The sequence below is a fragment of the Lathyrus oleraceus genome, chromosome 1 (assembly GCF_024323335.1).
Source record: "Lathyrus oleraceus cultivar Zhongwan6 chromosome 1, CAAS_Psat_ZW6_1.0, whole genome shotgun sequence".
Taxonomy (NCBI): Eukaryota; Viridiplantae; Streptophyta; class Magnoliopsida; order Fabales; family Fabaceae; genus Lathyrus; species Lathyrus oleraceus.
In genome coordinates this window covers 380,932,725-380,956,835 of record NC_066579.1, presented here as the reverse complement: position 1 = coordinate 380,956,835, position 24,111 = coordinate 380,932,725, and the positions used below count along the sequence as shown (strand labels likewise).

At 33.5% G+C, this 24,111-nt stretch overlaps 1 protein-coding gene across 1 annotated transcript; it reads right to left on the bottom strand.

Moving 5' to 3' along the window:
- Nucleotides 1–18,956: 18,956 nt before the first annotated feature.
- On the bottom strand, nt 18,957–23,561 carry LOC127138215 (LRR receptor-like serine/threonine-protein kinase GSO1). The gene is made up of 2 exons (XM_051064607.1): nt 19,676–23,561; nt 18,957–19,588 (listed from the first exon to the last, which is right to left on the bottom strand). The coding sequence occupies exons 1-2, from the start codon at nt 23,082–23,084 to the stop codon at nt 19,215–19,217; spliced, it is 3,783 nt and encodes a 1,260-aa protein (XP_050920564.1). The 5' UTR covers nt 23,085–23,561; the 3' UTR covers nt 18,957–19,214.
- Nucleotides 23,562–24,111: the final 550 nt, after the last annotated feature.

The window sequence follows — 24,111 nt, the reverse complement described above, 5'->3', positions numbered from 1 at the left end:
TTATTTCACTATCTGTTATATATTTTCGTTCTTTTTCACGTTAGGGTTCTAAGGCGTTTTCCTTCCACCTTTGTTAGATCTACATTATTACTGCGCGTTTCCTCCTTCTACCAATCAAAGGTACACGCTTTGCCCAATTTCTGTTTTATGTTATTGCTTTGTTTTAGCTTTGCCCAATTTCTGTTTTATGTTATTGTTGTCTATGCTACGTTTGTTTCGACCTGTAAAGTTTCAATATTCATAGTCATTTAAATAGTTTGGGTTTATTAGGGTTATACGACCTATGAACATGATAGCGCATGCAATGGGACTACATTTGTTTTCGACCTGTTTTATGTTATTGACGGTTGGTTTTTAGTGACCATGATAGCGCATGCAATGGGACTACATTACCCAGTAGTTAGGGTTATACGACCTATGAACATATGATTTTGTGTCAACACCAGTATCATTAGAAACCTAGGTCCGAATGTGTTTGAACTCTTCTGAAATTGTTTTTTGTTTATTTTAATTGTTTTCTTTATTACAGGTAAAATGACTTTTATGATTTTAATTGTTTTTACATTTGTCATCTGATTTTAATTGTTTTCTTTTTTACAGGTAAAATGGCTATTATGAAGTCAATCATTCGTGCAAGGGGCAAGGGATGCTCGGAAGTATCAATTGATATTTGTTTAGATGGAGATGCTTTATTGTCGTCAAGCCTCATTCGCGTAGATGATGATGCTGGATATTTGAAAGTATCCCTCTACGACAATGGAACATGTCCATCTAAACATATATCAATTCTATCTTCAAAAGATAAGGGACCAAAAATATAAGGGGATTACGCAGCAAATCGAGTCAGTTGCATAAAAAGAAAAAGGTATAAACACAATTATATGATATTTATGATTTTAATTGTTTTTACATTTGTCATCTGATTTTAATTGTTTTCTTTTTTACAGGTAAAATGGCTATTATGAAGTCAATCATTCGTGCAAGGGGCAAGGGATGCTCGGAAGTATCAATTGATATTTGTTTACATGGAGATGCTCTATTGTCGTCAAGCCTCATTCGCGTAGATGATGATGCTGGATATTTGAAAGTATCCCTCTACGACAATGGAACATGTCCATCTAAACATATATCAATTCTATCTTCAAAAGATAAGGGACCAAAAATATAAGGGGATTACGCAGCAAATCGAGTCAGTTGCATAAAAAGAAAAAGGTATAAACACAATTATATGATATTTATGATTTTAATTGTTTTTACATTTGTCATCTGATTTTAATTGTTTTCTTTTTTACAGGTAAAATGGCTATTATGAAGTCAATCATTCGTGCAAGGGGCAAGGGATGCTCGGAAGTATCAATTGATATTTGTTTACATGGAGATGCTCTATTGTCGTCAAGCCTCATTCGCGTAGATGATGATGTTGGATATTTGAAAGTATCCCTCTACGACAATGGAACATGTCCATCTAAACATATATCAATTCTATCTTCAAAAGATAAGGGACCAAAAATATAAGGGGATTACGCAGCAAATCGAGTCAGTTGCATAAAAAGAAAAAGGTATAAACACAATTATATGATATTTATGCATAGAAAATGTTAATTCTTGATCTTATACATCACCTAACTAATTTTATGATATTTTAGGTTCATGCTATTGATATTGAACAAAAAGAGGTTGTTGCTAAGAAGACTGCTGCTACCAAAAAAAACATACATCTCAGAGATGTTTTTGCTACTTAGTTTTATTTCTTTTTAAGTTATGAATTAGTTGTATATAGAATCTTTAGAAGTTAAACGATTATATATCAGTGGATTGTTGTATATGTATGGATTGTTGTATATAAGGCTTGTTGAATGCAATGTGTGAAAAAGGGCTTCAAATTATATAGTTTTGGGTGTACTGCTTCAATATACAGGTTGTCTAAAATAAAAAAAAATATAGCGCTTTTTTTAAAAAAAAATTTAAATAACCACCCACTTTAGAGGGCGCTTTTACTGGAAAGCGCCCTCTAAAGTGGAAACATTTAAGGGTTTAGAGGGCGCTTTTACTGGAAAGCGCCCTCTAAACCCTTAAAAGTTTCCACTTTAGAGGGCGCTTTCCAGTAAAAGCGCCCTCTAAACCCTTAAAAGTTTCCACTTTAGAGGGCGCTTTTTTGAAAAAGCGCCCTCTAAACCCCTTAAATGTTTCCACTTTAGAGGGCGCTTTTTTGAAAAAGCGCCCTCTAAAGTGGCCCTTAAAGGTCTTAAAGAGCCACTTTAGACAGCGCTTTCACTAGGAAAAAAAGCGATGTCTTTACCTATGCCAGCGCCAGATTAGAGGGCGCTTTAAAGCGCTGTTAGAGGCCAAAAAAAGCGCCCTCTTTTCCCTTATTTGGCGTAGTGACTAGATAAAAATCATTAGTATACAAAATTGTTCTCTAAGATACAATGCATTGTTATCATCAAAACTAGATGCCAGATGCAAAACCAAATCTTGTTCTAACATCTTCTTGAATAGAGCCATTCAGAAATTCATTATTTATGTCAATTTGTTAAGTTCCCATTTATTGGTCACACCAAGAGTTAAAATCACTCTGATTATGGTATGCTTCACAACTGGAGATTTTTTTTCATTAAAGTCAAAACCAAATTGCTGATGATAGCCTTTGGCGACAATTCTGGCTTCGTACTTATTCAATATGCCATCAGGTTCTCCTTAACCTTGAAAACTCATTTACATCCAACGTGATTTCTATGAGGTGGAGAGATGTCAGAGTCCAGGTATGATTGGCCAATAGAGCTTATATTCAAGTTGCATAGCTTGATACTACCCAGGTTTGGATAAATCTTGATTGATATATTGGGGTTCCGCATGTGTGAGAAAAGTTTTAGGTTTGGAATGAATACTTTTTAACCTTGTAAACATAAGATGGCCATTGATATGCACAATTTAGGATGTGTAGTTATTTATGAAAGGGAAACAATGGTTGAAGGTGAAGGGAAAGTCCCGTCAAAAGATGTACTATCAAGGACATTTTAAGAAGGAGTGAATCTAGTATTAGGTTGAGATTATTGAGTATGACTAATTGAGGTGCTTTGAAGTAAGTTATTTTCAAGGGAAAGGTAAATGTTAGTACTTGACCTATCAATTGGTGACTGAACAAATGATATGATATCCTGCACAAATTAAGAAGATATGGCATTGTCCATTGAGTTTGTGACAATTATATTGGATGGTTGATGAGAGGAAGAGTGAGGAAATATAAAGGACTAATCACAATTAGATTGTCCTAAAGTGTTGGTATCATATTGAAACATAACATGGAAAGGAAAGTGATGCTGGTGAAATACAACATCTTTGGAAATGAACACCTTCCCATACTTTCTAAGACACTTGAAACCTTTGCATTGAGATGAGGATCCTAATACATACACTTTTAACTTATGAATTCTAGTTTGTGTTTTTAATGGGATCTTGTAAAAGGAAAGCATGCACAACAAAAAACTTTGATAGATTGGTAGCTAGGTAACTTGTGATACAAGGCATGAAAAGGGGATTCAAACTTGGTCAAGCCATTTGTTGGGAGCATATTGATTATGTGTTATGAGGTAGAAAAGTTATTATCCCAAAACTTAAAGGGAATGGAAGAATGAGATAACAAAGTAAGTCCCATTTCCATAATGTGTATGTTTTCTTTCCCTTGTTCTATTTTGATGAGAGGTCTGAGGATAAGTCAACCTATGTGAGATGCCTAGTTTAGAGAGATGCTTAGTGAAAGATCTAAACTCTCCCCCATCATTTGATTGTAATGCCTTGATAGTGGCGTTAAATTGAGTTTTGACAAAGCTGAAGAACAACTTGAAGGCATGTAAGGCCTCTAACTTTTGGTGCAATAAATATATCCAAGTGTACTTGGTGTAGGAATTCACTAAGGAAATGTAGTAGTAGAATCCCGAACTAGATGGATGGGGTGCAGGGTCCTAAAGATCAATATGCGCAACTTCAAAAGAAGTAGTATACATAGTAAAAGATAAGGGATCATGTATTATATGGGATTTTCCTAAGCAACAATATTTACAAAATAAAATAGTTCCTTTATTGGAAACATTGATATTACAATGTTTTAAATCAATTCTACCAGTAGGAAAATGAGCATGATATAACTTATAATGCCATAAAGAGATAGTGCTAGGTTTATTTACACCATAAATAACATAACAAGATATTGAATTGATGGTTTTATGCAAAGGAAAGGAACCACTATGACTCAAGGAAGATATCCCTGAAGGTTCCACAAGAAGTTTTGTAAATCAATGTAAGCCAATTGAGTCAAGGTAGCCTTTAAGAAGAATAAGCTTAGAAACCTGAGATTTAACATAACACTTATCATCAATAAATTCAAAGACAAAGTTGTTATCTTTTGAAAATTTGGAGACTAAAAGCAAGTTTCTTGTTATGCAAGGAACATAAAGTATATCACTAAGAGAAAGAGGAATGGTATGGTTGAATTTGGGAAGCACACATGAGGACCCTACACAATTAATGGATAAGGATTGACCATTAGTTACATAAACATAACTTTCACTTGCATAAGGTTTCACGGTATGCAAGAAATGAGCATATGAAGTAAGGTGTTGAGAGGCACATGAGTCAGCAAACCAGACTTGTTTCCCAAGCTCCTCGGATATGGAATATTCATGAGTGGCCATCATAGATATGACATGAGGGTCAGAGATTGATGTTTCATGTTTGTCATTGGATGTACCTTAAAACTATGTCAAATTGGACTGATCTCGTGTAGGTGTGAAGGGTTCATCAAACCTATGCCAATATTGAGCAACACCATATCCATATTTCCGACACAATTGACAAGTATATTGATTGCCTAAAGAGGGACGACCTCTACCATGATTCATGCGCCCCTGCCTAAATTTCCTACAAAACTTTCATGCACACCACCTATTTGTTAATTTGTGTGATCCATTTTTGCAGTAACACTATACACAACAAATTCCTGACTTAACTTGTCAACTTGAGCTTCTTGATCCTAGAGGAGTTCATCAATATCAAAGAGTGTTATAAGATATGAATTACCATACATTTGCATGAAAAACATGTTATACTTCTCTGATAATCCATCAAGGATGGAATCAATTTGATCTTGATCTAAGATCGAGTCTCCAATGTTAAGTAAAGAATTCACATTGTATTTAACACGAAGCACATATTCAGTCATGGATCTATTTCCTTTATTCATAGATTTTAACTCAACATAAATTTTCCTAACTTGTGCATTCATATGAGCATTAAATTACATGTGAATCTTGTCACATACTTCAAAGGAATGTTTTCAATATAACACTCAAGGCAACGTAAATTTAGATATGGTAGATAGAATCCAGATGAGCACAACTTGTTCCTCTATAATCGAAGCTTCACACTCTTCAGACACATTGCCTTTGAAGATATCTTGTTCAAATTTGAACTTCTATGGATTTTGAGGATTCACCACTCTTTTCTAGACTCTTTGAGTGAGGATGACACATTTAACTTGCTGATTCCACATGAGTTAATTTTTGTCTTGAAGTTTGATCAAAATATTTAGAACAAAGTGATGCGATGAAGATGAAGCGGCATTGATTATGATTACCTGAGAATTATGAGCCAAGATTCTAGCTGTTGCGGCTTGAGATGATTCGTACATGGCCACAAATGCAAGGAAGAAGATGAATTTTCCAGTTCTTGGAACTTGAGGAAGTTAGTTACAACCTAACGAGAGTTGATTAGAGAGATAAAAAATTAAACTAGGTGAATGATATCGTGATAAAATGTGTGAAGTTCATTTTACTTTTTGCATTCCTGAGTTAACCTTACAAGCCATGACACTCTCATATTTATAGGATTTTATGCATGGATGCATGGAGATCTTATGTCACCATTCAACATTATTATACACATGTGCATGGTGATCTATGTTTACAAATACTTAAACATACAAATGCTTGGAGTAATCTATCACATGCTAAAGTATAAGATGTTATCTTATAGTAAGCTTCTAATACAATTTAAATACATATTAGTTTATTATAATTAATGCAGTTTAAATAGATAATAATATTTAATTAGTGTTCTTGTTAAACATTTTATGGTTAGACTTTGGTTAATAGCGATGCGTGTTTGAGACATGATGTTTTAAATCGATAATATTAGTTAGTTAGTGTTCTTGTTAAACATTTTATAGTTAGACTTAAGTTAACAGTGAGGTGTGCTTGAGACATGATATTTTTATTTGGAGGAATTAGTCTATTTGCAATAAAGTTGTTTTTTTCTTTTATAAAAAAAGGACATTTTTTGATAATCGAAGAAATACCAATGGGTCATAGGTATTGTACTTGCTAAAAAAGTACATATGTGTGGCACCCCCTATGCTGGTAGGTGTGACCAAAGGCTTTAGAGTTTGTGGTGATTAGGGAAAGCTCGTGCGGGTGAGAAGCCTTATTTTGAAGGTGTTCATTGTGAGGTTAGAGCAAATTCGCGAGGGTGAGAAGCTCTATATTTTGGAGGGATTTCATGGTGAACTCAGGATATCCCCTCAACCATAAAGTTGAGGTATTTATAGAGGCATATGGGTCTGGATTTTGGGAATCTTGAGAAGTAGTAACCACTCCACCTTGACTAGGGAATCTATTGACTACCTAGTTATTAGGAAATCATGGTCATGACTTCTTCCCCACATGGTTATGGACTGCGTACACGCCACCATCCATGTTTCTGATTAGGGCGAGTCACCTATTGAGCAGGGATCATGCATAAGCGACTTGTTATAAGGCGGAAACCTGATGGGAGTTAGTCTCATTTCACCCTATTATGGATCTTTAAAAATATATCACTATAAGTCTTAAAGGGAGTTTATGTTCCAAAATACTAGGATAATAATAACAGATAGTGGGAGAATGTTCGAGGTATAAAAATGTTTATGAAAATTCACAATCTCTAAGCATAATGTTTGTAAGGGCAAAATGCTTAAATAATATGTCTTTTATCCAGTCATTTTTTTTTGTATTCTCCATGACTTTAATTCACATTCTTCCCAATATTGACCCACCAAAGTATACATACTTGAATCATTTTTTGATTTTTTTGAGGCTTAAGATTTAACAATGTGAACTAGGTTCCCCTTCATAAAATGAATTTTTCTCATATAGTAAATTTAAAAAAATACCATGGCTAACATTCAAATGTAGACTTTGTGTGTTAGTCTTGACAAATAATCATCGTCAAGAAATAACATGATGATTGAATTGTCAAGATCTTTCAGTTTTAGGGAAGTATTTTTCTCACTTCATAGGGGTCTAATTTATTCATTCATGCATTCTATCATTGGTTTAGTAAAATTATATAAAAATAATAATATGAATGACATTCAATTATAGACTTTATGTGAAGTCAAACCTCTCTATGATGAATGTTTTTGATGAAGACAAAACTCCGAGCAACAAGAAGGCAAAGATGTTATTCTATGATAAAGCATCTTGATTCAAGAAGTTAAGCGTTTCACTTCAAGAAGGTATAATGAGAATATTTACCTTCACTAAAGTCTTAGATGCTCAAGTATTCATATGGCTATTGCATAACTTTTCATAGTGCATTAAAAATATCTTAGAATCATCTTTTTCATTTTCAAACTGGGTAAATCGATTTACCTATAAGGGAAATCGATTTACCACTGAAGCTTACATTTTTTAAAAAGCAAAAATTAATTTTTTCATTTAGTTAAATCGATTTACCACTTAGGAAAATCGATTTACCACTGGAGCATTACATTTCCAGAAGCGAAATTTTAAGTTTTTTAACTAGGTAAATCGATTTACCTCTTAGGGAAATCGATTTACCACTGAAAGATTTTGAAAATTTTTAAACGTTGCAACAGGGTAATCGATTTACTCATTATGTAAATCGATTTACCACTGTGCGTTTCTGAAAAATCAGTGGTTGTTCATACACCTCTTCATGCACCATTTCATGGAATCTTTTCATTTCATCTTTGACAATTGTTCATGATTTTTTCAGAACATTACCATGTTTCATTTGAGGTGTTATGTGCATATAAATACATGATCTTTCAAATTCAAATTTCACCTCTTCCAATCAATCTCTTAGAATTTTCAGAATTCACACTTATTATTTTAAACCTTCATTCAAGATATTTTCTGCATATTTTCATATCATTCAAAACAGAAAATTCTTGAGCAATCTAATATTTTTGTGTTGTGAATTATTTTTATTGGAAGAGAAGATCAAGCAAATTGATATATCACTTTGTGTGATTATTTTACTACAAACTTTACATTCAATCCATTGTTGTAATCCATATCTTATTTTTAAAATTGTTGAAAAATAAGATTGTGTGTTTTGTAAACACCTTGCTGTCCAGGATTGTTAGAAGCAAGAGAGTTGAGTTTGAGAGGATTATTCTCATATCAACTTAGTGAATCACAAGAGGTTGTTCTTGGTGATTGTGTATGTTGTGTACAAATCATAACAGATAGTAAATTCTCTTTCGTGTTGAAAGGGGAGTGGAGTACTCTCAATCTGTGAGGGGAACCACTATACATCGCTGTGTCATTTACCTTCCGCACTTTACCGCTTTTCATCACTTAAGCATTTCAGAAAGTAAAAGTCATAAATCGTCAAAAATCCGGAAAATACTCTAAGTGCCTCATTCACCCCCCCCCCCCCCTAAGGCACTCCTTAAACTTACACTTTACACATTGGTCTTGTCAAATGATGAGTGTAAATAAGCAACTAGTTGAAGGAATTGTCGAGATATTTCCTTTTAGGGAAATTATTTTTCTTATCTCATAGGGCTCTAAATTAATTATTCATGCATCCTATCATATATTTATGTTATTATTCACATATGTTGAGATTTTGATTAAAATTTGTAGAAGACGGTGTGAGCATGAATATCACATTTAAAGTGAAAGTGTCATGATATGGACTCAACTCGCTTTTTAAAATGCATCTCAACTTATTATTTATCATTTATCAAATCACCTCAGGTAGGTAAGATCTTGAGTCATAAAATAATCTAAGTCATTGTACTTCCAATTTATATTAATTATAAAAATGAGGCATGCCTTGTTTTGGTTATAAAAACGATGCTTAATAATATATTGCTTATGATGATGACTTCTGAATTTGAAAGAGAATCAATATATCCTACAACGAGAGGATCACCATGTTCATTATGGTTCTATGCTAAATATCATCTAGGAACGAACCTGAATAAAAAAGTGTGATATGACCCAAAGCTTCAATTTCCTTTATATTATTAGGATCATATTATGAATAGCGTGTAGCTCTCTTAATACTAAAATATATACACACACTCACAATTTTTTAAAATATCAATATTTCAAAAAATCTTTTGAAAATGACAAATTTAGATTTTTATTTGCATAATTGATTATAATCAATTATGAATAGCATCTCACCCCATACTCGATTGTTGATGTGTTATAATCAATTATCTAAATATTTATGACTGAGCAATCAATTATGATGTGTGTATGAGAAAATCTTTCCTAATGTTCCTTACCATGATCAACTATAGCCATGTCATAATCAATTATGGGTTTTTTACATTTTATTCCTTTTTATGGAACTTTATGCAAATCAATATGGAAACCTTTCAAAAAAAATTATTTCACTATGTTTTGCAAATTTCATGCACATTACAATAAATAGTATATTTTGTAACGAAATTTTACCTCAATTAATTAATCCACCAAGGTAAAATTTATTAAAAATGCATCTTTCTTTTATTTAAATTTTTAAGTCACTTTTCCCCAATCAATGTTATTAACCGTGGGGAAATATGACATTTTCCCTTTATTTTTATTTTAAAATTAAAATTAAAATTAAATTACCTTTCCTCTCGATCATATTTAACAACTGCGGGGAAATATCCCTCAGAGACATGCTTCAAACTTCATTTTAAGCCACTTTCCCGCCAGTTTTAGCAACCGTGAGAATAAATGGATTATATTGCAAAAAATATATTGATTAGGAAAAAATTGAAAAGGAAGCACCACAATGTGTTGTTTCCTTTCTAATGTTTTACCATTCACCGTTTACTAGATAATTGAAACTTAACATTAATCTTCAAACAAAATTTTCAAGATACCGTTTTACTATCTTTAAAGCCAAATCTTCAAAGTCAATGACACAAAAGCAACAACACAACAAGAAACGATGTTTAAGAGTTTGGTTTATGGAAGAAATTATATTTTTGAGTTTAGTTTAAGGGAGAAATAGAATTTTGTTAATGAAAGATGAAGTTTGGATGAAGAATAGGTTAGGTTTAGGGCAAAAGAGAGTGAACGTAGAGTTTTTATAAATGAAAGTGGCAAATCTTTACCTAAGGTTGGTAAAACGAAACAAGGTGAAAGGTTGTTCCACTCAATTTTTATTTTAAATTTAAACAAATCACTTTTCCCACTATTGGTAAAACTAACTGAGATAAAAAGTTAACAAATTATATATATATATATATATATATATATATATATATATATATATATATATATATATATATATATATATATATATATATATATATATATAGAGAGAGAGAGAGAGAGAGAGAGAGAGAGAGAGAGAGAGAGAGAATCAAATGACACCAAGGTGTCAAACTTAGTAACATGACACCTCCGACAACTCTTCATCATATATTTGTATAACAAAATTCATCGTTGGCTTGAAAGCTATTATCCTATGTCTTTGTTTAGATTGTGAATGAATGTTATATGTTGTTGTTATTGAGATTAAAAGTTTTATGTTGTTGTTTTTATTAAGTTAAGTAAAAGATTTATTGCTGTTATGTTTTTTTGTTGATATAAGTAAAATGTTTATTATTGTTGTTGTTGTTGAGATTGAAAGTTTTATCTTGTTGTTGTTGTTGAGATTAAAGGTTTAATGGTGTTGTTGTTGTTCAAACTATTTATCCTTTAGGGTTTATTATTGTTCTTGTTTTTACTCTTGTTATGTTGTTATTGTTGTTGAGATGACTCAAGTTTTTATATTTGATACAGGGATAAGACTAAAGTCCTTAAAGGTAGTGGTATCAATGGATGTCCTTGCGCCACAAAGCACACGAGAGTTGTTTTTAAGAGAATTTTTCAATATTGGAATGATAAGGTAATCTGTTAGATTTGTGAAAATTTTGTATCTTTAGTCACTTTAGTGTATTATTGGCATTTTGGGCTTAGCAAGATGAAATTTATTTTGAAGAATAATTAATTTATTTTACTAATATAGTTATATAATAAAAGAATAACTATTTGTTTAGAAAATAAGAAATTGCATCATCTAGAGATGACGCCACAGAAATCACGAAGGATTAGCAAATGCTAAGCCTAAAACAAAAATACAAGTTTGCAAGTGACAAACCTATCAGAGAATGTTTTGGAATCCACCAAAATAGAAAATAATTGAATTTTATTATGGTCAAAGATAACCTTGATGACCACGCCCAAAGGTGTTTAAATACATAAAAAGAAACCCTAATGGGCTTTTAATCCAAAACAAAAATAAAACAGAAAAATTGAAGAAAATATTAAAATGTTGTATTCGGGCCTGAAACAAACTCGGATGACTTAAAAGGTATAATATTAGTCATTCTGATATTAAACGTCAAACTTGCACAATTCCTACTGAACCTTTCCAACGCACAACTTTTTCTTCGATACGGGCAACCAACCTTCTTATATCAGTCTCCTCTGTCTATGAAGAACTAGAACCCAAGTTCACTTTTTAATAAAGAGCCTCATCTGCTTGATACTCATGAACGTCAGCAACATTGAAAGTATTGGATATATTCATCGATTTCGGGAGAGTTATCATATAAGTATTATTATTGATCTTTCAGTTCACTTTGAATGGGTCATACTTGCTTGGCTACAACTTGATGTAAGTACCAATTGGAAACCTTTCTTTATGCAAAAAACACCATCACATTGTATCCCATATTGAAAACTTTAAGTTTCCTGTGTTTATCTCGCATATGAGGCAAATCGTTTGGTAGTTCATCTGCGGTCAACTCCTTGAAATCCTCTAGGATCCCTATCACTTCTTATATAATTGTTGTTTCCTTGTTTACAACACTCATAAGTCCTTTAATCACCACATGATAAACAAAATCAGTTTCTTTAACAGCCTCATCAAGCTCATTTTCACTTCGTGTCTTCACTAAGAAACTATACTTCTTTCCTCCTGGATTCTTATCAAAGTGCAAAACATGAGTCATAGAAATTTTATGTGTGCCTCATGTAAACATCATCATGTTATCCTGTCCTCGATAAGTGATATCATTATCAAAATGCTAAGACCTACCAAGTAATATATTATAAACATTCATATCAAGAACATCACAAAATACCTCTTCTATGTAATGCTTTCCGATGGAGATAGGAACTATGCAAGTTATTGTTACTCGAACTTTAGATCCCTTGCTTACCCAACCGAGGGTGTATGGATTCTCATGTGGTTCGATGGACAACTTCAAATAATCTACCAATTTATGCGACACCAGATTCTTCGTGTTGTCACTATCCACAATCAGATTAAACACCTTGTTCTTGATAGAACAATGTGTTTAAAAATGATTCTCACGTTTCCCTCCATCTTTGGATTCTAGTAAAATTCTCTGTAACACAAAATTTACCCTCTCATCATATTTTTCCTCTGAAAACTCAACTCGTGGATATCCATCATTCTAAACTGCATGTCTTTCTCTTTCCTCTTCCATTTCTTTCGCAACAGTAACGACTTTCCTTATTGGACAAACATTTGACTTATGACCTCTTCCATTACAATGATAATGCGTGTCTCAAATGGGTTTAGCATATGGATTATACTGCCTCTGGACTGGTGCTTTACCCTGCTGTACATTGCTAGGGCTGCTAGTTCCCTTATTCCCAAGGTTGAAATCCCTAGTTACTGCTCTCTTTTCCTTGTCACATGTTGATTCAAAGTTATTCTGGGGTGAATACCTAAAAGACGAAATATTTCGAGGGAATTTATCCATCAGTTTAGCCTTTAAATCTATCTTGGATGCCTCATCCACGACTCATACAGTTTGCAAACCCATTTTCTCCTGCAAAGATCCCTTCAAGCCACTGATGTATCGAGCTACCTTCTGGCTTTTTGATTCTCCTAGTTCATTACGCTCAGAAAACGCCGGAACTTAGTTCTATATTTTGTTACAATTATCTTTCCCTAAACATACTTAATATACATATTATAAAGAATATACTCATAATCCTCTAGTAAACACCGCTCCAGCATCAATTGTTTTATTCTTTGCTAAGATATGATCAACCATTTTCTTTGCCTCTTTCTCTGAACAACAAGCTTATCCCACCAGACAACAACAATACTTTTCAGCCTGATCGCCACCATCTTAACTTGCTTGTTATCAGGGACTCCCACGATATCGAAGAATTTGTTAACATCGATCTTCCGATCTAGAAAGTCCTCCACTCCCATCGTTCCAAAGAGTAATGGAATATCAGACTTCACTCGATAATCATGGTTATGTCGATTCCCATTGTCAACTATCTCTTCCTCTCGAGGTTCTTCTTCTTCTTCAGAACTCGGATTTTTAACAATAACAATACGATTTTTTCCACCCAATGGAACCCTAATCGGTTTCCTTCTCGTGTGTCTTTGCTGGTTCATGTTGTTGTTGCTGTTGTTCACCTAAGTTGTTAAAGTCTCCATCTGTTCAGTGAAATAAGTTGAGGTCGTGGTAAAAGTCACTGTGATTCCCTCAAGGTATGCTTTAGGCATTGGCTGATCTCCCATGGTTGATCAAGCTACAAAAATAAATAGGAGATAACTTGCTATAATACCACCTGGCACAATTAGAATCATGAAGGATTAACAAGTTCTAGGCCTAAAACCAAAACATAGGTTTATAGATGACAAACTCTGCCAGATAATGTTTTGGAATCCACCAAAACAGAAAATACTTGAGGTTTATTATGATAAGAAATAACCTTAACGACCACACATAAAGGTGTTTAAATATATAAAAAGAATCCCTAAGGGGATTTTAATAAATAAAAAACAAGAGAAAGATTGCATAATACTCGTAGGGCTTAAAAGACCCGTATGTCACTGTGAATAAGTGGGTTGTACTCATGAGCCGACTCGCTATTTTGAAAGCTATAATAATATTCATTCTGATATCGGATGTCAAAATTGCATAATTCTTGCCGAACCTTTCCAACATGCAACTTCTTATTCGATGCGCACATCCAACCTTCCTACATCAAGATAAGTTTTGAAACCAAAAAATAAAATGATTAATGGTAATAATTTGAAAATAAAATATCAAGTTATGTTGTTGCATCATAACATGGAAACATCAAGTTGTGTTGTTGCAATACAACACGGTGTTTCCTTTTCAAATTCTTATCATCAACCATTTTCTTTTTGGGTTACAATTATTCTCTATATGAAGAAATATTTCTTTGTTGAACAAATGATTGTGTTTTTATGATATACATATATTAATAAAAAAAATGCATATGTTTTAAAATAAATTTCGTTCAGCCCAACATGTAAAGAGAACAATAAACATGACAGGAGATATAATACATTTTCCCACAGTTAAAAGTATGAACCATGGTGAACAGTTATCCCTAACACATTTCCCCGTGGTTAAAAGTATGAGCCAAGGTGAAAATTCATTACAAGACACCATTTTGAAAATGCCAAATGATGTTGTTGGGATTTGAACCCATGATCAATCAACTTTTCACCTCAATCAGTTTTTCAACTGTAAGGAAAAGTGACACACTTTCTATGACATCTTTTGTTACCAAAGATAAAAAACTATGGTGATACCCATTTCCCAATCAAGGTGATAAATACTTTTTTTTTGTAATAGTGTTGAGAAAGAAACTATTATCTAGAATATGTTTATAATTGTTGTTGTTATTCAGATCTTATTGTAAAATCAAAAGAGTTTGTTCTCTTCAACTTGTAATGTATAATGGTTGCAAGGTGAATCTATGATAAAAGCCTAATATGAAGGTTGCGAGTTGAACCCGTGTTAAAAGTTTGGTATAAAGGTTGCAAGGTGAACTTGTGATAAAAAATTTATTTATGGTTGCAAGTTGAATATGTGTTAAAATTTATCATCCATACAAATTATATGTTGTTCCATGCTAGTGGTATGACATGCTTTATAATCACCTAAATAAAGAACCCCTAAACAACTTTGCTTAAAAGTGGTGAACCACATTCGGCGCAACGTCAAGTTTTAAGAACATAAAAAATTAAGTATAAATGTTTGTATTCAATTTCCAAAAGAAACCTAAATTATATCTCCTTCATTATCAAAATCATCGAGTTGGAGCACATTCAAAAATATGGATGAGCCATGTTGTTTGTTATGACAATCCTTTTTCCAATGTTTGATCTATTTGCAATTAAAGTTTGTTATTATTTTTATTTGAATTTAGACCTCTTATTTCGATAACTTTATTTACATTTATCCCTCCTATGATATTGGCTCCCTTTTACATACACACCTCATCCTTGAGACCCTTCTTATATATTATTCCTTATATGGTAAAAGGACAAACTTGTATCTATAATATTTTCAAGTTGATACTATACTTCTCGTATGTAAGAATGACCATTAAATGGACGTAAAACATAATTTCAAGCACAACAACATAATTTTATCGTGTTCTTCAGAGACCTTTACTCAGTCTCACAAGATCAATGATTGTATTGTTGAAAGTATCGATACGTTATTGAAAATATATCCTTCTCACATCTTCAAACTACAATGTAGTTGCTAATGAAATATTTGATCATTATCACCTTGGACATCTATTGGCTCTTCAAATTTTACCGAATCTCCTTTAGAGACTTAAGATCCATGATGATATATCATGTAAGACCTTGTTTCTTATCAAATTGTGTTTTCTTTTTATGAAGCGAGAATGTATAACTTTTTGAAAATGTGATTGATTGTGTGATTGTGTTTGACTAACTGCAAATGTGTTTAACTGTGCATGAACTTGAACATGTGTAATTGAAAATGTGAATGTTTTGAATGCGAACTATTTGTATTTTATGCATCTGATCTTTATAAATTAGTATGAGCAGTTTTAAAATGGTTTAGATTGATCTTTTTTTGAGAAAAAGGAAGCAAATACTAAAAAATTGACATCTCAACTAAATTGATACCTCAAACTTATCACTTAAAATTAAACCCTAATGTTCATTAGAAAAATAAAAAAAATAAAAACTTGGTGGGATTAAGGGAAAATATAAGGACAAAGAACATCTACCTCATTAAAAAAATCTTACTTTAAAATGTCATTGTCATTGGGATAAAATCATGTGAAAGAAAAAAGATGCATAATATAAAGAACAATTAGCAAAACCTATATTTAAGTAGCTCAAATAGTATTATTTATGGGAATGATGTTCCATAAATTAAAATAATTTAAATCAAGCCCTGAATTCTTTTAATATGCCACCACATTTGTTTCCTTCCTTATAGATATGAGACATAATTTAAATCATTTGTGAAGTCAAAACCTAACAAATTTTCCATTTGCTTCTTAAAATCCAAGGCATAATCTTATGGTTTTTAAAAGTCATATTAGCTAGTTGAAAATGAAATTATACCTAAAGAGATTATAAACTCTTCTTGTAAGCAGTCTCAATAGTCAACATCATTCCATTAATCTCATGTACGAAGAATAATAGTGATTCCAAGAGTTTAGGAAAATATTCCCAAAGTAACATGAAAAGTATCTCTAAAGATGACTCCATAAGAAGCTAGGTCTAGGATACCAATGACAGCCCCATCAATATTATATTTGACCTAATAAAGTTTAAGGGAATAATAGAAGGAGACTTCATTCACTATCCAATAAAATTTATGACGCGGAAGCAAGTTTTAAATATTTCTCATATCAAAAATCGTCTAATCGAACCTACTATTGAATATCTCGGATATGCATAAAGGTGCCAGTGTTATGATAATAATTCATAAGTCAATCAACAACAATTAAGCACGACTAATTGAAAATTCTACAATAGTAAAAGTCTATCTCCAATGATATCCAGACACAAAAAACTAAGTCAAACAATTTGTCGAACATTTGGAGTGCGAAAAATAAAGTTTAGAATTTTATATGGTGTTTGTTGTTCTAAGAAATCCAATCACAACCAAATGGTTAGTGATCAATACAACAAACGCAAGATTCAAAATGTAATCAAAATTATTATTCAAACTATGTTGATCCGGTGATCAAAGCAATCGATAATTTGTGAATCGAAAAATAAAAGAGATAAAGAGAGAGAGTACACAAGAATTTGTTTAGGCAATTCCCCAATCAACCTCGTTATGAATACGTCTGCCCTCAATTCGAATTCGAATTGAGATATTATTATAATAAATCTTATTTTGGAAATGTATATATACAAGAGATGAGAGATCAAATCTCACAAACCCTAAGCTTGTTCTTGACTCTATCACCTCCAAAAATCTTGATAAAAAATTGATCAAGACATCAACAATGCCGCTTAAATTTACATGTTGTTGTTACTTCCTTGCACCCTAAAGATGTTGAAGAAAAATTCTACCTCGATTTTCTGATTTGAATCCCTCAAAGATCTCAACCAAATATTCTCGGTACAACAAACCTAATTCGATGTGATCAATCTTAATCTAGATGACACCCAATCAAAAAATGATTATGTGTAGTTTGATTGTGTTTATGCATAAATTGAATTGAAGATGATGAGATGCTTTGAAATCCTGGATTCATGTAGGTTTTACTCACTCTAGAAACCTTTACTAGAGAATGATGTATGTATGAGTATATATATGCATGGGTAAGTGGAACACACAAGAAATACAATACACTTTGAGAAAATAAAGAAAATATGCAAAATCGTATAGGTCGGCATGTTTAAGTTATGTGCCGACCTGTACGAGTATGTGCCGACCTGTTCAAAGCAATGTGTCAGCCTGTCAAGGTCATGTGCCTCTTATGTGTCGGCCTATTTAGTCGATGCATAAAACAATAGTTCCATGCTTTAATACTGCAGTGTACGTGCCGACCTATGGCACAAATGTGTCGACCTATAGCCTGGAAATTTTCACTATAGGTCGACCTGTCTTGGAATGTGTCGACCTGACCTGCAATTTTCATGAAACTTGATTTTTCATGCATGTTTAATGCATGAGACATTTTCAAAGATGTTTCCAAAGACTTGTATGCTTCCTAATGTTAAAATGCATATAGATAATAAGAGGATATCGTCCAATGGACATAAACGCTAAAGAGTCCTAGTTTTGACATCATACAAAACACTCCTAACGGAATTTATTGGAAGATGCACTCACATTCTTTCGTTTGGAGCTATAACTTTCCATATCTCTTCTTGAATCTGAACGCATACTCGTTACTCTTCGATTCTATGAGTGCCAATCAGGGCCTCTATTGCACAATCTGATTCTAGATAAGGTTTGCGTTCATCCTTCTGGTAATTCCTTTTCCCTTTCTCGCATTCATAGGGTTTAAGTGAAGTTTGCATTGTGTGGTGTATCTTTTATGTACATACTTCTTTTGTATTGTGAGATTTGTCTTATTTGTTGAGCTTTTTCTTTTTCTTTTCGCCCTTGTTGATGAGCGCTCAATAGCTATTATGCATTTTATAAACAATATTAATGGCTCTAGGCACTATCATAAAAGTTCCTTCTAAACATTATCAATGTGAAACCCCATTCCTAACTCTTAATTACAATTTCCTTATTCGGTTTTTTTTTACAATTATATTTGAGGTCATCATCTCTTTGATGATGTTGTGCTATTGTAAGGTGGAGCTATTTCTGAGTTTATTCTTGTCATTTCCTATTAAGAAAAATAGAATGACATGAAATGTTCTGATTTGAGTTTTTATTCTTGTCACCCAAAACAATCTCTGTTTACCACCGTTAAACTGTGGTTAATATTTGCAACGCGACTTTCGTACTATTGAAACCGAACATACACATTCAAATACTAAAATCACTAATTGAAATCAACAACAGAAACATCAAAACAAAAGCTAGTAAAGGTTAATAACCGGAGCAGCCACTTTGATTGTTTGTTAGAACTCTTTCTCATCAATCCATTGTAGAAACAATTTCACTCGTCGTAAGTATCCAATTTCATCTTCTTAAACTCCACTTTTTTGTTCTTGGACACATGTTGAAGAAGATCACAAACATGCCTTGATGTTGGTCTCTCCATTGGTGTAGTTTTAGTGCATTGCAAAGCTATCTCAAGCACTTGAAATGCTGCAAACTCTTCAAAAGGTAAAAGCGGTTTTAGCTCCGGATCTATTAGTTCCTCGCGTTCGGTTCCTTTCGTGTCGATATGCCTCTCCACCCATCTCACCATGTCTATACCTGTCCTAAAAGCTTCATCTGTTGGCATTTTGCCACTCACAAGTTCCATTAGCACAATTCCCATGCTGTAAATATCACTTTTCTCTGTCGCCTTTAGCGAGTATCCAAACTCTGAAAAATAAGCAAATGTGAATCATATTTTAATGAATAAGTGCTTATTTATAAGCATCTTAATAAAGTGTTTATTATGATCATTACCTGGAGCTATGTAACCATAAGAGCCTGCAAAACAGGAAGTAGATTCGGTATTAGAATCATGATTTTCGATGAGTGCTTTTGCCAATCCGAAATCTCCCAAGTGTGCATCCATTTTGGAATCTAACAAAATATTGCTGGATTTGATGTCCCTGTGAATGAGCATTGGCACGCAATCGTGATGAAGATACTCCATTCCTTGAGCTAACCCTAAAGCAATTCTGAACCTTGTTTCCCAATCAAGGTTCCTCTTTAACTTTAGAGCATTTCCATGTAACCAATCCCAAACGCTTCCGTTTTCCATGTACTCGTATATCAACAGATTACAACCATTTCCTTTGTTTCTATTGCTACAACAACCAATCAGTTTCACCAAATGCCGATGCTTAATCCTGCCCAAAGTCTTTATTTCTCTTATAAAGCTTTTATGCAAAAGATATTCATCTTTCAGTGAGATCTTCTTGACAGCCACGGTTTCGCCTGTAGGTAATTCAACTCTGTAGACAGTTCCGGAAGCTCCAGCACCAATTATGAATTCGTCGCTCAAATTGTTCGTAGCAGCCATGATGTCTTCCCACTTGAAATCTCGTTTTCCGGCTGTACTTACGGGGAACAGAAGCCGTTTTTTTGCTTGTGATGTAGAGGAAGAGAAAACACAGGCTAATTCCCTATCTTTGTTCGAAAAATATTGCCTATTTCTCAAGAAGATTTTCACTGCAACAACAAGTATCACAATTGCAGCTAGAGTTGAAATCGCAGAGATTACGACCACGGCTTTCTCGCTTAACCCTGCTAGCTTATTTTGGGAAGAACCACCACGGTTGCAGCTACGGAAAGAGGCTCCACATAGATGAAAGTTCCCTACAAAGGCCGCGTACGGCCAGCGAGAGAATCGCTTATCCAATGCACCTTGAAAATTATTATAAGAGATATCAAGCTTATCCAAGCTAATCATTTCACCAATGGATCGAGGAACTTCGCCTGTGAGTTGGTTGTGAGACAAATCAAGTGCTTCTAATTTCGATAACGAACCAAGAGAAGAAGGAAGCTGGCCAGAGAGATTATTGCAACTTAAGTCCAAAACAATTTGGAGATTTTGAAGATTTCCAATCTCATTTGGTATGTCACCACTAAAGACATTTCTGGATAGATTGAGCTCATAAAGATTTCCCAACTTACCTATTGCGTGAGGGATCGGTCCAGAAAAATTATTACGATCAAGTCTAAGGACATTAAGCGAATTGAGATCGCCAATACCATCCGGGAGACTTCCATTAAGAGAATTGTTATTCAAAGAAAGAACCAACAATGTAGGTAATTTCAATAGGCCTAGCGGAAAAGGCCCGGAAAATTGATTGAATGCAAGATTAAGCTTTCCTAAACTAGGCAAATTCCCAAGCCACATCGGTATGTGACCAAAAAGAAGGTTATCGCTTAAATCAACAAAGGAAAGTTTGTTACACAGAGATAGTTCACCTGGTATCGGCCCTGTGAGAGAATTTCCTGAGAGATCTAACAAAGACAGATCAACGATTTTTCCCAACGTCCTCGGAATTTCACCAGAAAACCTGTTATCTCCTAATCTTAGTCTCTTGAGGGACATAGAGTTTCCCAAGTTTGAAGGAATTTCACCATCAAATTCATTACCTGTAACATCAAAAGAAAGAAAATCTCTAGAGCTACACAATGGAGCCAAACTTCCATTCAATCTGTTCTTTGAAAGATTAACTCTTGTCAAGTTTGCCACATTCGCCATTTGACGAGGAATACCACCTTCAAGAGAATTGTTGTAAAGCATGAACTGCTGCAAATCTTTGAGATACCCGAATGTTGCAGGAATTCCACCGGAGAGGTTATTATCCGCCAAATCAAGCACAGTCAGTTTATGACAGTTCCCAAGGGTAGCCGGAATCTCACCAACAAGCTCATTCTGTCTAATATGAAGAAAACTCAACTCTTTCAATCTTCCAATCGTAATCGGAATTCTTCCACCAAAATGGTTACCAAAGAAATCAACCATTTTCAAATTTGAGCAATTACCAATCTCATTAGGTATATTCCCCGAAAATTGATTATCATAAAGATACAAAATTTCCATCATTCCAAGCATCCCAATCTCTTTAGGCAAAGCACCATGCAACTTGTTATGATACAATGCAAGTGTTTTCAAATTTGTTAAGTTCCCTATGAAAGGTGAAACTGAACCAATTAAACTATTGTTGTGAAGCAAAAGATCTGTTATGTTCACCAAACCATAAATCTCAAGAGGAATTGTTCCATTGAGAAAATTGTTGGATAAATCAATTTGCTTCAATGACTTGCATTGACTCAATTCAGATGGAATCTCACCATAAAGACCATTCATCGATATCAATAAATGCTCCAAATTTGTTGCATTGGAACATAACTTTTTCGGAATTCTTCCACTTAAAGGGTTTCCAAAAAGAACTAAGAATTTCAACTGATGCATGTTACCAAATTCTTCTGGAATTCCTCCACTGAGTTTGTTCACGGACAAGTCAAGATTTTGAAGGTTACCCATTTGCGATAAAGACGGTGGAATGTGACCCTCCAGGTTGTTTTCTGTTAAACTGAGATAATTAAGCTCGTTCATTTGACCGAGTTGACTCGGAATCTCCCCAGTTAAGCTATTGTTTGCAAGGTTGAGAATTTGGAGGTTTCTGAGCTGACCCAGTTGACTCGGAATTGTGCCGTTGAGTTTGTTGTCAGAAGCAGTGAAGCGGATGAGGCCTGTACAGTTTCCCAACTCGGACGGAATCGGACCTGTTAACTCGTTGTCTTGCAAAATCAAATTTTGCAACTCATTGAGTCGACCGAGTTGAGTTGGAATCGAACCGGTGAGTTTGCATGAAGCTAAACCAAGGACAACAAGGTTAACAAGATTACCCAAAGAAGATGGAATTTCGCCAGTGAGTTCATTGTCACCGATTCTCAAAACTCGGAGACTCGCTAACGAACCCAACTCGTTTGGAATTTGACCAGTTAGTTGGTTTGAATAAAGAAGCAAAGATTCTAATTTAGTGAGATTTGAGAGAGAAGGTGGAATGGGACCCATAAGATGATTAGCTGAAAGATCAAGGTGGAGTAGGTTTTGTAAAAGACCGAGTGAAGATGAAACTGACCCAGTGAGTTTCGAGTCAGACAGGTTGAGTCCAACCACAACCTGCGACAAGTCACATGAAACACCTCTCCAAGTACAATAATCAGTGTTATTATCCTCCGACCAATTCCCCAAAACATTTTCAGGGTCATTCAGAAAAGAAGACTTAACCTCCAAAAGCACTTTTTTAGTCATTACTATCTCATTTTCACTACAAAGGACTAGTAAAATAGAAGAGAAGAAACACAAGAGAAGTGAAAGTGTTAGTAATGTTTTCATTGTTGTTGCCATTTTTGGGTAGCATGAAGTGTGTTTGGGAATATAATACTACTAGTAAGAAAATTTAAAGTGAAGAGAAAATGAGAATTAATTGAGTTAGTTGAATACGGTGGTGGTTGTTCTTGGATAGTGAGAAGAGAAGACGCGTGGTGGCAGAAAATTAAGAGGATTCATTGACTCATAGCATAGCATTGCATGCATGCATTGGGAACTAGCCGTATATATACTTGTTGTGAAAGTGAGATTGTTTCGTTTATGATGCATGGAGTTGGAAATAGATGATTGGAGAAGAAAGAGGTGGTGGATGTAATGTTAATAAATGTGAAGAGATGAGGTTGAGTTTTTGAGAAAGTCAAAATGATGTAATAAATATGAAAGAGAATGTGGTGAAGTGGAGTAAGGAAGATTTGGAGGGATACAGTGGTTGGGTGAACTGACGGAGATAAATAATCTGTGGGTTTTGGTTTTTGGATGATTTCTTACTATGAACAACTTGAAGGAAAGGAGACCCCAATTAGAAAGGAGGCAGTTCGTTTTCCATTTTTAAATCTTTTGGGATTCTCTTACTCTATCATGTCTTTAGTTTAAAAAGAAGAAAAACTAAAAACATCCAAATCAATTGTGCTATTAATACATACTAGTAACATTTTAAATATAGAAGAAATTATATACTCATCTTCTCTAAAATTTAGTATTAAAATCTTATTTCTCGAATTTTAAAATATACACCGACCTTCTTTTAATTTATATATCGAGTATCAACTAAATATTTGAGTGGTACTAGTAGTAAATAAAATGTACAAATGACATTTATTTATAATTTTTTGTGTTTCATTAAATTTTTTATTGATATATAAGTTAAAAGAAAGTTCATGTATATTTTAAAACTAAGAGGTGTAAGTATCATTTTAATAAATTTTTAGTATAATTTTTTATATTTTTAAAAATATTTTTTTAATGTGTTGTTCGTGCTAAAACAATTATTTTAATTCTTCAATTCATATAGATAAAATAATTATATAAAAAATAATAGTATTAT